We start from the raw sequence: 14,804 nt of genomic DNA, 5'->3' as shown, positions 1-14,804 counted from the left end.
TATGAGGGCGGTTATCACTTCCCGGTTGCCCACACCGTGGGAGGGTTCTTCTGGAGGTACCTGGAAAGGAAATTGGATTAGAGGTGGTTTTAGTGACCTGAGAGCGTGACCGCAGTGCCCAAGGGACAACTGTTTGAGGTTGGTCACACACGACCTTCTTAAGAGTAATTTTTGTGTTAGCTCCGTACTTGTAGAGACCTTACCGCCGAAGACGGATATCCGTGGGATAAGGCGAGGTGTGCATTTTTAGGGTCGACCTTTTCTAACTCCACCCCTCCTTGTGGGAAGGCAGCATCGCTGTCATGCTGGTTGTCTGAAGGAAACACCTTACTGCTGTCACACCTCTGTACAGTCAGCAGTACGACTTCGCCTTCGGACCTTAGGTTTGTCGCTTTTGGTCTTGCCGCTCTTCAACCGACCTGTCTGACATGGTAGGACCTTGAGGAACGGTTGTTCCAGCCAGTATAGCTCGGTTGCTTCACCACGATAGGCAAGCCCGACCACCACGTCAAAGTAGCAACAATGGTCGGGAGTTTTGAACAGTAATGCATCAAAAATTCATGCGCCGAGTGCTGTTAAATGTCTACGAAGGATAGTAAGAGTGATCAGATTCCTGAATTGTCTCCCCATTATACGGAAACTTATAGTGATAAGTTTGAAGGAAACGGCTACAGAATGAATGAGTCACTTGTTAGAGTTGGAATTAGCTAAAATATGCTTCATTCAGAGAGAGAAATTGAGTTGGAAAGGTTACATAAAAGGGGAAGGGAACATTATGGTCAAGTTGTGGTCGATAGGGTGATGTCGTACGGGCCTACATCTGCTTCATGTGGGGTTGATGTTCCTCCTGGGAAGGACTGGATAGCAATGATATCTAAAGCTTTACAGCTACGAGAGAGGGAGATCATAAGGTTTGATGGTAATCTCATCAACTATTGTAGTTTCATACGGAATTTCGAGAAACGTTTTGATGAAAGTGTTGGATCCCGATCTAGGTTAAACTATTTGATTCAGTATTGTGATGGTGGAGCTAAGGCTACTATTCACTTGGTATTGTTTTTACTTTAAAATCCCCGTTGATGTTTAGGACTGTAATTCACCAGTCTCTTGTTGGCATATCTGCATACTGCGCGTATTACCTCGTTATAGCGTTAATTCATAAGCATTACATGCAAACGTTGATAGTAGCTAGCAGTGGAATCTAGGACGCGCGTTTCGTCCTATTAGGGCCCCGTCAGATGGATGTAGCTGCATCTCAGAGAAACTGCCGAGCACCGTGGTCATGTACCGTCGAAGGATGTGGCTGGAGACACTACACCTTGTTACACAGGAAGCGGGAAGAGCAGAGAGACAGTGATGGTAATGCCCACATTAATACCCAAATCTTTACTGAGGAAAGTGCTAAGTGTGTACAAAAACGGGTAGCACTTGCAAGTGTCTGTATTGGTAAAATTAGAGAAAAGGATGTACAGACTTGCGTTTTCCTAAATAGCATCTCAAACGCCTCGCTTATTACAAAAGATTTAGCTAGAAAGCTGGGTTTAGAGGGAGAGTTCAAGACGCTCTTATTAAAACCGCTGGATATTCAATCGACATTTCAGTGTAAAGAGGTTCAACTAGAAGTTTCCTCCTTAGACTCTTCTTCATTACTCATGATTCCAAAGGTGTGAACGGTCAAGAGATAACCTATGTTACGTAGGACGGTGCCAACATCTCAGATGACATTGCGGTCTCACTTGCGTGGTGTGACCGTGCCAGGAGTTGAGAATAAGGACGTCAAGGTACTAATAGAGTGCAATTTACCTGAGACACATGAGATAAGTTGGAAAATGCTATAAAAACTCCTTTGGCATGGACGTTTTTTGGACCCTACAATGAGACCACGAAATGTGTAGATATCATAAACTGTTGTCTAAAAAATGGACTAGAAGCTAGATTAGACCAGTTATATAAGATGGAGTTTGAAGACCCGAATCACTGTGTCCCCATGTCGGCTGAAGACCGTAAAGCCTTGGACGCTATGTCTAAATTTATGCAGTTAGTAAACGGACATTAACAAATAGCTTTGCCCTGGCGTCATCAACAAAGCCTACCCAATAATAGAAAACTAGCAATGAGTAGATTAAATTGTTTGAGAAACCGGCTCATCCATGACCAGAGATTGTACAAAGAATATGTTAATTTGATGACACAATACACCGAACGAGGCTACGCCGAAAAAAACGAGAGAGAATTGCATTAGGTGTCGGGTTTGTTACTTACCGCATCATCTATTCCCTCACCCAAAAAATCTAATAAGCTAAGAATCGTATTGGACTGTGCGGCGCAATACGCAGGGACGTCCCTGAATAAAAACTTGTATTCCGGTTCAGATCTGATTAATAACCTGGTAGATGTCTTCATCACATTTCGGCGAAGACCAATGGGTCTCACGGTAAATATATTCTCAGTTGAAGGAAATCGTACGTTTAGGGAGTTTTGATCTGACCAAATGAGCCAGTAAAAATATAGAATTAGTGAAGTTTATTCCAGAGGAAGACCTAATAGAAACGTAGACATCTGTTTATCTATGGAAAGCAACGAAAGGATTCGAGAAACACAGTGGAATGTTCGAGCGGGTAAGATCACCTTCAGAATGCGCGAATTCGATGCGTCCGTGCAAGGAAAATCATTTTGACATATGTAGCTTCTACGTTCGACCCAGTCGGGTTTATAACTCCAGTTGTTTTACCAGCTAAATTAATTTTGTAAGATACTTGTCGGCAAAATCTGGCATGGGACGCAGATATTTCCAGTGAGTTTATTACGAGATGGGAACTGTTACTTCCTAGATGTCTCGTACCAGAATCGTACAAACCACTGGCTACTTAGATTCATTGCTTTGCCAATGCCTCAGAATTTGCATACGATGTTGTGGCGTATGCTCGTTTTAAAGATGGCTGCCGTCAAGTTCACTTTTCCCTTCGATTGGCTAAGTCCAGGGTTGCCCCACTGAAACCTATAACCATTCCTAGGATGGAATTAGCAACACCGGAATAGGTAGGGCAAGATTTAATGCTTTATCCACTAAGCCACTGTTCCACAGAATTCCTCTTTTCATAATATATATTAGGAATTTATTTAGATGTTTATTGTGGAAAGATTTGAGTTGTCTAGCACATAACTGACTGACCGAGCTATTTATGAGAAGTAAATTACTGGACTAAGTGAAACATCAAAAACACTAAGCAAAGAGCAGAAGCAGTTAAAAAGACTGCAGAAACGATTCTAACGTTTACTTACTCTCGGATCCCAGACAGGTAAGCACAAACTTGCAATATACTCACACTCCCGCAACCTAACAGGTTTCGGCCAAGGCCATTGACTGAATATGGTAAAAAATAGATAGACGATCATGGATGGCGTAGCGTACGGATAAAGTTGGCAAATTCGAGAAACTAAAATTGCCCAAGACACGCCACCGAGGAACCCCAATGCATTTGAATAGACATTCCGACGCTTAGCCCAGATTCGTATAACCTTAAATAATGGCACAAAGGAATTTGCTATGTGGCATGATGAGTTACCTTTAGGGCTACTTTAAAAGAATTTTTATTGTACACAAGATTGAGAATGTCCTCTGTGACACGAACACCATTAATACTGCGCACATCTCGTTCATCCATATTTCTCATGAGCACCTCTGTGTTTTCACAAAGACTGAAGTTTTCCGGTATAGACATTTGATCAATTTGAGCAAATAAAAGGTCGATCTATAGGAAGAAATTTATTGCGTATTATGTGACGCAGAGGTATTGCATACTTCAACTCCCATAAATTTCATTTTAAGTACAGGAACAAAGGCATCCACAACAGCGTGTAAGTCTTCCACATTAGAATTTTCCGCTAATACAGTCTGAAAATCACTGAAAAACTCCTCGCGTGTTATAAACCGTGGGACGACCAGTAAAGAATCAATATCGGCACCCCTGAAATTGACACCTAAACGATATGAACCAAAAGTGAAAATTTTCCCAGTTGTAGAATTAGCAACATGTGCGGGGAGATTTTGTTCCAGTGCTTTTTGACGAATCCATGCATTTGAAATTTCCTGCAGCCTAACGAGAGCTTCACGTCTCTGTGATATCTCCTCTTGAGTTTCAAAAATATTAAGTTGAGCAAGGCTAGCCTCTAGTTCCTGTGTATCTCTAAAATCTTGTTCCGTAGGTTTCTTGAAGCTGAGAGCTCCTGTTTCACCAAGACACCTAGCTGGTATTTCCTCACCAACATTCATCTGCAGAGAAAACCGAAACTACACAAGTTAAATGCACATTTATACATTAATACAATAAATGACAAATGATCAGTATATGATCAAATATACCTACGAGGTCAAAACTGGCAAAAACCCGAGTCCGCACTTACTGTTTGAAGTGATCTGATAGAATTGGTCAAGAAGTGTTTATTTCAGTAGCTGTGTGTGCTAGTGGTAGCATGACTGACAAGATTAAATGACATGCAGTGGAAACCAGAGTGACTTACGTTAGTCTTATTTTAGTCTGTATGTAAAAGGTTGGGTTTGCAATGCGTTGGCGATAGCTGTTTTGCTCTATAATCGTAAAACGTGGCCTCGAAATTAAGAATGTTTGATGACTTTGTGTTCCATCGTCGTTGTCTTCAGAGGGTTGTTGGAATCCAGTAGCAACACCATGTTAGAAATACTGGTGTTCGGGAATGCGTATTTAGGCTATTTTAATACACCGGCGTCGGTAAGTTAGATGTGTTACGAATGAGGAGTGGAAAAAATAGGATAGTTTGTGACATGACACCGTAGTATAAAAGCATGTATAAGCCTGGAATCTCTCGGCAGAATACGACTTCGTGGTTGTCGTCCGAGAGGTGGTGTAACTCAATGGATTCAGACACCAGATATAGCTCAAAATATATCATCTGCGTATTTAACGTCGATAAGTACACCTACTGGTAGGAGATCAATGTCTAAAAATTCTGTCGACGAGAATGTTATTTTCATCAGTAGGTCTATGATGAAGTTGAACAAAAATAGAGATAGTGGACATCCTTGACGGACACCACCACTGTCGGACGTCGATGAGTACGCCTGTGTTCTAGTACCTGACGAATGGTGAATATGTGGTCGATGCAGCCATGACCAGGTCTAAAGCCAGCCCGATTTTCTCGTGTTTGCAGTTCATGAGTCTTAGTTAGGCGTCCGATAATTATCGAGGCTAGTATTTTAGATACTATGTTAGTCAAACTAATCCCTCTATGGTTGTCACAGGATGATTTTGACTCTCTCTTATATATTGGAACGATAAGCGATTGTGACCAGTCAGATGGGACAACGTCTAACTTCTAGATCTTAGCTTAAATATTAGTCAACCTAATCGCTAAAATTGGACCACCATTCTTAAAGACCTCTGGAGCCAATCCATCTGGACCAGCTGCCCTTCCTCGTTTCAGATTAACTGTAGTTTTTGGTTGAGATCATGAATTAATTGATGTTAGGCCACCGTTGGAAACCTGGAAGCACTGGACGGCCGTTTCGTCCTAGTATGGGACTCCTCAGCAGTGCGCATCCACGATCCCGCACCCCCATACTGATAATTAACATGTGCTTACTAGTGACTAGCTTCGTGAGGGAATTCTCGGAGTTCTAGTGAGAAGTCGTGACCAGTGGAGCTAATCCGTGTCGGGTAGAGACAGGTATCTACCTCAGTACAATGGAAGGTGGTCGCGCAATTTCGTGGATTGGTTGATGTTAGACACTAACACCATTGGATGCCGGCTCAGTGGTCTAATGGTTAAGTGCTCAGGCGCGAAGCCAGTAGGTCCTGGGTTCGAATCCCACGGGGTGCGGGATCGTGGATGCGCACTGCTGAGGAGTCCTATACTAGGACGAAACGGCCGTCCAGTGCTTCCAGGTTTCCAACGGTGGTCTAACATCAATTAATTCATGATCTCAACCAAAAACTTAACAATCTCCACAACCCCCATACTGATAATTAACTATAGTTTTTGAACTTCTGCTAGAGTTGGGGGACCTGCTTCAATGCTCTATTCACACTGTCTGAAAATGGTGGGTAGTCGCAGAGTAGCTGAAGGTCAGCTGAACTGCTCCTTAAATTGTTCCGCCCATCGTTCTAAACGTCTGGACTGGGAGCAGATGAGAGTGTCGTCTTCTTCCGAGACAATCTGACTTACATTTGGCTCATTAATTCCAGTTTCTTTCATTAGTCTGTGGAGCTGTCTTATGTAAACTACAGCCGCCGCCTTTTCCATCTCTTTTGCTTTCTTTGCCCACCACTGCTTACAGTCGTTCCTTAGACTTTTGCTTAACCTACATCTGATTTGTTTTTGCTTTTCATCGCGTTTAGAGTCTGATGAGATGAGTTTACGAGAACCCATCAGTGCAATAGACCTTGAAGAAATCCATTGGTTCTTTGTAACCATTTGGTTTAGATCACTAACATATCACTGCTGTTTCCACAGCTGATTGTATAGCTTTCCAAGCAACATCTGGGTCAGCCTCGTTTTCAGAACTACCTAAGTGTGACCTCAGTTGTTCCTGGAACCTACTTTTGATTTTCTCATTAGTCAACTCACCTCTAACAGGTCTTCTGAGTATGCCTTTTCCGCGGCCAGTGAGGCGCAAGCAGATGCGTGCCCGTATTAGAGCATGGTCCGAGTTCAAGTAGGTATTCCAGAATGAGCGACAATCTTTTATCGACCCTCACCAACGATGACTGATGGCAATATGGTATATTTGAGCCCATTTCTTCAGAAGGCTTTCTGTAAAAGTCTTTCACTTCATCCGGGCTGCAGTCAGTGAGAGCGTAGGCAGAAACAACGAAGAAGCAACAACGTGTGACCCTATCCTTCCGAGTTTATACGGAGCCGTTTAGCTGAATAGCACGTAGACGACTGGTAACAGGGATCCACTCCAGTAGTGTTTGTTCCGCCCCGTACTTAGTGCTATTCGTACATCTGCTAGTTCACTGGATTATGTTCCTTGAAAAACTTCTCAAACCCTAATGTTTCCGATTACTTCTTATACTCTTACTACCTTTACCACTACGGGATTTGAGTCGACAACCGTGTCACTGTGCTAATGTGGTATGGCAACTCAAAATGATGTACGTACGTATGAAGTTCTACATTGTTACTGACTGACTGACTGACGACCACGAGAACTAGCCGTCGGGTCACCACATAACACGGAGGGTGTATCTCATTGGCTCTCCGTTTTGCCGAGGTGAGGTCTAGTGAATGACCACACTAGAATCCTACATGCGTGTTTCGGAGACACAGCATACATCAATGGTACGAGATTCTAGGGCTTGCTGACCGATTTGACATAGGCGAGGTTTCAGTAGACCTGGGAGTTTTGCGCATTAGAATCGTGGGCTATGACGACACTCGAGGAGGAAGCCAAAAGTCAGTCAGTCAGTCAGCTACGACGTAGGACCAGCCACATATATGCATCGGTCTAAGTTCCCATACCTCATTAACACAACAAGATGGACACCGAATTCATAAAAGTAGTTAATTAGGGAGGTTGATTATGAATACAGTGGTCTTGGGTGCTGTTAGAGGTATGAGGGCGGTTATCACTTCCCGGTTGCCCACACCGTGGGAGGGTTCTTCTGGAGGTACCTGGAAAGGAAATTGGATTAGAGGTGGTTTTAGTGACCTGAGAGCGTGACCGCAGTGCCCAAGGGACAACTGTTTGAGGTTGGTCACACACGACCTTCTTAAGAGTAATTTTTGTGTTAGCTCCGTACTTGTAGAGACCTTACCGCCGAAGACGGATATCCGTGGGATAAGGCGAGGTGTGCATTTTTAGGGTCGACCTTTTCTAACTCCACCCCTCCTTGTGGGAAGGCAGCATCGCTGTCATGCTGGTTGTCTGAAGGAAACACCTTACTGCTGTCACACCTCTGTACAGTCAGCAGTACGACTTCGCTTTCGGACCTTAGGTTTGTCGCTTTTGGTCTTGCCGCTCTTCAACCGACCTGTCTGACATGGTAGGACCTTGAGGAACGGTTGTTCCAGCCAGTATAGCTCGGTTGCTTCACCACGATAGGCAAGCCCGACCACCACGTCAAAGTAGCAACAATGGTCGGGAGTTTTGAACAGTAATGCATCAAAAATTCATGCGCCGAGTGCTGTTAAATGTCTACGAAGGATAGTAAGAGTGATCAGATTCCTGAATTGTCTCCCCATTATACGGAAACTTATAGTGATAAGTTTGAAGGAAACGGCTACAGAATGAATGAGTCACTTGTTAGAGTTGGAATTAGCTAAAATATACTTCATTCAGAGAGAGAAATTGAGTTGGAAAGGTTACATAAAAGGGGAAGGGAACATTATGGTCAAGTTGTGGTCGATAGGGTGATGTCGTACGGGCCTACATCTGCTTCATGTGGGGTTGATGTTCCTCCTGGGAAGGACTGGATAGCAATGATATCTAAAGCTTTACAGCTACGAGAGAGGGAGATCATAAGGTTTGATGGTAATCTCATCAACTATTGTAGTTTCATACGGAATTTCGAGAAACGTTTTGATGAAAGTGTTGGATCCCGATCTAGGTTAAACTATTTGATTCAGTATTGTGATGGTGGAGCTAAGGCTACTATTCACTTGGTATTGTTTTTACTTTAAAATTCCCATTGATGTTTAGGACTGTAATTCACCAGTCTATGTGGAAACTCGGAGTGATATGTTTACCATTGTTTGTAGGCATGGTTTTAAAAGCTAGTATCAGCATGAAAATGGTTGAAATTCACATCATATTACCTCAAAGGTAACAGTCCTACCCGCCAACTAGAGTTTACTGAGTGGATGTGACTATTAACTAGTAATAAAGATACTCAACTCAACTAAAGCCAACTCTACCTTCTTCGATTTGGACAATCAGATAGTATCACTAAACCTTATATAAAATATACGTAGGAGCTGAGCACATTCATTTTTTGCTTGATAAATGAGCTGCACTTTTCTATTGAGTTAAGTAAACTTTAGTGTGTAACAAACCCCTTTAATTTCACTGAATATTAATATAGACAAACCTGCCACATTGAATTAAGCTCATGTTTGAAGACATTGAGAAATATGACTCAGAATCTGTAGAAGTGGTGCAGAGCTAATTATTTAGTCTTTTTTGTTAGATCTTACGTTTTAAAGTTATTCTATAATTCTCATCCTGCGAATTCATTATTCCTTCTTGAATCATATCAATAAGCTTTTTACTACCACTAATACCGCCAGCACGTTAGTTTGCATAATCCTATTGTGCTGTACTTTGGTGTAGTCAACCAACCATATTAATGGATGAGTTCCGAATCCTTTACTCTGTGATTATGTCCATCCCCGGAAAAACAATCAGTAGTGTACTTAGTGTATACCGGGTGGCAGGTGTAGACGCCGCTGCAACTAAGATCTCAGGGTTGCCTTGAGAACTAGTTTTCTATTCGTACAATTTCGGTACTATAGAAACTAATGTTATACCAGTACGAATTCGTACTGCATTCTTTAAAGAATGCATGAGCTGACACCAATAAATTATGATTTCTCGACGGACCTGCGACATGCATTGGATAACACTTCAAAATTAACTACGATCAATTATGCACACCTTACTTTGAAACATTTTAGTATTATCTGTTCTGACAGACTCAAGTTTTGTCCACAAGTCAACAAGATTCAAAGTTGAATACTACTATACCACCAGGACATTGTCATATCCCAAGTGCTTACGGAGAAATGTTGAATTAATTGACAGTCTCTTATGAAATTATTCTAATTCTTCAATATGTATATCAGCGATAACTATTCACCAAACAGTTAGCAAATATGAAAAACCCGATCAGAATTTGCATTAAAATATTAAGATTAAATAAGGCAATCAAAATGTCTGCAAAATTAGTTTCAAATGTAGCTAAATTTCTGCTACCTTACATTTGAAAGCAGAAAACGAAGTCTGTCTCGAGCATCTTTTTCAAATTATGACGACTCGAATTTTAACACCCATATTTCATACTGGTCATTAAAACGATTATTTGTCCATGATAGTACAAACTCATCAGCTTAAAAGGATGAAAATAACCTCTAATCAGAAATATTACACGTATAACTTTGCGGGGAACCAGTAACAAGGACGCTTACCGCACATAGGCATTTGAAACGAATATCCCACACCGCCTTCGAGTATGTAAAACATTCTTAATACGTTATTAGCATAAGAAAAATTTCAATGTTCCAATATGATCTTCTTTTCTATATCACTTTCTTTAACTTAAAAAATCCACATAAATATCGAAAGGAATTGAGCTTCGCACTTAAGCCTTGTTGGACAGAATAAGTCAACTTTTTGTACTTTGAGATCCGAATCCGGATAGTGGCGGAAGCGATGTTAGTTACGGAAAGATGTTGTTCTTGTTATATTATGACTGGTACTCGAAGGTGGAAACAAGTTGGTTGGTGACAAGACTGATCGGGAAGTGAAATCCGAGGTGGTACATCTCAATACCTGCAAGCCAAAAGTAATCATCGTGTTTTCTCTGAGCGACAGCAGAATGTTCCACTATCAAGCATCAGGATCATGCACCCGATTATCCTTCTTCAATACACAGCTTCAGTTGGACGTTTTATTTTGGGTCGGTTTTTTAAGTCTATTTATTGATATCTTTAGATTACGTCTTCTAGACAAATTTGAATTTACATTGATATAACTTTGTATGGAACTAGGATATACCATGGAAACAAGGAGTGAAAGGTTTAAAGATAATACATAATTCAAAAGTTATGGTTTTAAAGCTGTTTTTCAATCGTGTGAGGTTTATGAGAATCAATGTAATGATAACTTAAGTGTTCATATCATGAGTGCCAATGTGCTTAGTTCTGAAAGGTTTAAATTAAATAATGGAATGCTTAAAAAGATATAAGTAGAAAAGAGTCTCGAATCGGAAAAAGAGCTTGAGATGTTAAATATTTTAAACGAGGTCTAGTTTGTTGATTTGTTATTATGAAGACGTTTACGAGTAAGTTATGGATAGTGTTGAGGCGAATCCTAAGATGTTATGTTATTTACAGGATAATACTGGTTGTAACGTTGATTTGGGAGAAGCACTCAGAATTTCGAAAGGAAAGTGGGCTCATGAGGACAAGAATAAGTTGTCCTTTGTTATTAATAATGTCGACCTACCTTAAATTGATATTAAGCACTTTAATGGACAGCCTGTTCAGTAACACCATTTTGTTAGGCAGGTTACTAGCTTCATAGTAAGCAAATTGTCCAACGAGAGTCAACAGTAATTATATTTGTTTTACTTTAGTAAACGAGAAAACAGGTGGGGACAATTAATGTACTTTAGTCCAAATCTATAGAATATCTTGTTAAAATATGAGGACCATACGCTGAATACTTCATTCGCGAATTCCCATCATTTACCCTCCAGTTCATGATTCCTTTCTATTTTCGCTTCTGTTCTCTTCAACTCGATCTTCTTAGCCTTCTGCTACCAGGTTTTTCACTTCGGATTGGTGTTACATACTTCTAATGTATGTCGACATAAGCAACATACACCACAATACTACTGTAAAGGATAAGCCAGGACAGCCATTGAAACTTGCATCTCCTTGCCTTGTTGTTTGGATTATGACAGAGTGGGATAGATTCTGTATGATATATATTGAAGGGAACGTCTGATTGCCCGTAAACTAAATGTAAATTGGCTTAATCGTAAATCTGTTTGGTGCTCAGTAGATGATATGGCTGACTTCACAATCAAGTTACGTAACGCATATAACACTGAGACAAGTGGGATGTGTGTCCGATGTAAACTGTACAGCTAATGTGGAAATAGTTGTGTCACGTTTACTACTGGATTTACAGGATAGGTGGGAAGAGGTTGTCGACAAAACCATGATGACAGTTGTATATCATGTTGTTTTTGGAATCTCTAGGACGTGGCCTGTTATAGTGACAGTTCTTATAGTGTGTATAGTGTTTTGGAATGTTAACTGATCTAATCTGTAACATTATTATTCTTATTTGTTTATAGATATGAGAAGATGAGTATTTAAAATGGAATGAACCGGAATTCGGAAATGTAAGAACTTTGCGTGTACCAGCTGAGCAAGTATGGACTCCAGATACTTATGTATTTAATAAGTAGGCAAATTTTCTATATATTATTTTTCATAGTAAATAAATAATACACATAGGGAAAACTTTCAGTGAGTTTTCAGTTAATGCCCATCTCTACTGAACGCTACTTTCCTAGAATTTGTTCACCTGATTTCATGGGACTGCACCTCCTGACGTTGCTCCACTGACTTGTGGATTAGACCTTTAGATCAAAGGCTCCGGATGTGACCCCTTAAGATAACCACCTGTTTGGATTTGAACACCTGGACAGTATTCCAGCCTTCACACCAATCGAATGACTTATGACTTAGTAGAATTCCATATTTTTTGTTTTGTTTTTCAAAACTATGAGTTTGTCAATTAAATGTACTTACATATCAGTTTGTACATTTCATTAATGGGACTTGGTCCATATATTCTGTAATTCTAAACAAGAAATATTTATTAGTCACTTAACTGATAAATGACTTATGGTAATGAACACTTCTAAGGAGTCTCATACTAGGACGAAACGATCGTCCAGTGCTTCCAGGTTTTCCATGGTGGTCTAACTTCAATTGACTCATGAGCTAAATTACTAAATTACTGTAATATCCACGAAACCCTTCTTTGGTTATAGTCTGATTTATTGTTTAATATTAAAAATACATGTTGACATGTCTTTTAATCTTCTGAAAGTAAGCATATGACATGCGTGAACATATGCAATCACTTGTATTGTTCGGCGATGATAACGGCTACAATTATGTCGTCTGCCACCATAAATTTTGGTTATACGCTTTAACCTGATCGATTTCGAAAATGATGTCGCATGTTCCATGGTAGCTCTCAAGTCGTAGATGTTCGGCAAGGGGTAACGATCGGGAGTCAATCACCGATAACCACCAGTTGAATGGCATTCACTGCTGTCCTTTCTAGAGACCATGTGCAAGGGTTATTTGATGGCCCAATTGGTGTCACCATCCTGAAACATCGACTTTGGCGGCTAGGACATGTTCTACGAATGTCGTCCTAGAGAATTCCTTGTCGTACATTACTTGCCGACTTTAGGACTGGTTGGAGAAAGCGGAGAGGTGGTCAGTATATGACATGGTGTCGTGATATGAAAGAAAGCTGCAAAGGGGTGGTTTGTGTTGGTCCTTCACGACTCCCTGACTAGGGTCCGAGAGATAGAGCTACACAGTGGCTAGAGACGTTACTAGATATGGCTCAGAATAGAAGCCAGTGGCAATCCTGTTGTAACCTTTTTTAACTTTCGTCATAAGAAATGGACGTAACGTCTTTAACTGAAGGAGTTCCATCGGGTTGTTCTTTGCTAACTGAGCTACCTGTTTCATTATCATTATTGCACTCTCATACACTAATTTCTGTTCTTTGTTGTTCTCCTTTTGTTTATATGCATTTTACATTCTCTACTTCTTCACATCCTCACTGTTATTGTGTGGCACATATGTATTTGGTTCCCCTTTGAACCAATATTTGTTTTCAAATAAGAAAATGTGAATCTGGAATTTTGTGGCTATAATTTAGCTGGTCCTATCCCAATTTACGTTGTGCCTCACAAAGTAATGTCAGACATCAAAGATTTGTTTATATAAGCAATTTTTTCTATTCTCCCTCGCCTAGCTCCTAATGGATGGATGGATGGATGTAAGTAATGGCGGTGTGGATCTGTTGCCTGGAGAAAGACTTCTCGACCTTGAGTATGCGGATGATATTGTCTTACTGTGCGATAATGCCCAAGGCATGCAATCCGCACTTAATCAGTTGGCAATCAGTGTCCGTAGGTTTGGTATGTGCTTTGCACCTTCGAAGTGCAAAGTACTTCTACAAGACTGGCAGGATTCTAATCCTGTACTTACTCTGGATGGTGAACAGATAGAAGTAGTCGAGAAGTTCGTGTATCTGGGTAGCTGCATAAGTGCTGGTGGTGGCGTGAGTGATGAGATCGATTCACGTATAATGAAAGCCAGAGCGGCTTATGCCAATCTGGTCCACCTTTGGCGCCTTCTTGATGTCAGTCTGGCTGTAAAAGATCAGATCTACAACGCGTCGACGATAGCAGTTTCGCTCCATGCTTGTGAAACCTGGCATTCAGTTACCTTGAACATAGTACTAGACAGAGGTTTGACTACCTGATCTATTTGTTTAAAGTCTAGTACTTAAATCAATAACCCAACACTTTACTTCAATGGTTGTTCAGAAGTCTTTTACACTATGTCTTCTGTTCATAAGAAATAAATACGTGTCACTTCCAATTACTTATTTGCGATTCCATAAGCCGCTTATCCATCTTACTTTTCTACAACCTTGGGTTCGGTTTCGTGATTCTCTTGAGTGATTTTTATAACAAGTTACTATCATGCTATCTTTTATTTTTGGTGATTTTGATTCCTCAATACATCTAGTTCTTATTCTGCTGATGGGAAATTAGGTCATCCTCAGCTAATCTTTAAGTTTGCAGCGTTTGATCACTTATGGGTATGGTTGTTCAAAAATTAGATTGGTTGGAGAGGTTTTTGTTAATTTTTCTTGACTTTTCTCATTCGTAGTTTTTGATGGGAAGGCGTTTAATACCTATCAAGCAATTACGTGTCCGCACATAGAAACAATAAGCTCTTCATTTGATTGGATCCCTCAAGCTGTTCCCGGTCAT

The 14,804-nt window shown here is 40.7% G+C and overlaps 1 protein-coding gene across 3 annotated transcripts in view; it reads right to left on the bottom strand.

Moving 5' to 3' along the window:
• The window catches only part of MS3_00010834 (uncharacterized protein), a gene marked incomplete at its 5' end in the record, with an annotated part of 28,995 nt that extends 14,554 nt beyond the window's left edge, over window positions 1-14,441 (bottom strand). For all 3 annotated transcript variants that reach the window (XM_051219236.1, XM_051219237.1, XM_051219235.1), the window contains 5 exons: window positions 3,283-3,519; window positions 3,567-3,752; window positions 3,803-4,273; window positions 10,165-10,220; window positions 14,411-14,441. In XM_051219236.1, the coding sequence (XP_051068428.1) occupies window positions 3,283-3,519; window positions 3,567-3,752; window positions 3,803-4,273; window positions 10,165-10,220; window positions 14,411-14,441 (981 nt within the window). The remainder of the gene's footprint in view (window positions 1-3,282; window positions 3,520-3,566; window positions 3,753-3,802; window positions 4,274-10,164; window positions 10,221-14,410) is intronic.
• Between the last annotated feature and the right edge of the window lie 363 nt (window positions 14,442-14,804).

Source organism: Schistosoma haematobium, chromosome 2 (genome assembly GCF_000699445.3).
Source record: "Schistosoma haematobium chromosome 2, whole genome shotgun sequence".
Lineage (NCBI taxonomy): Eukaryota > Metazoa > Platyhelminthes > Trematoda > Strigeidida > Schistosomatidae > Schistosoma > Schistosoma haematobium.
Note: the sequence above shows the minus strand (reverse complement) of the source record. Positions and strands in the feature narration are given on the sequence as shown.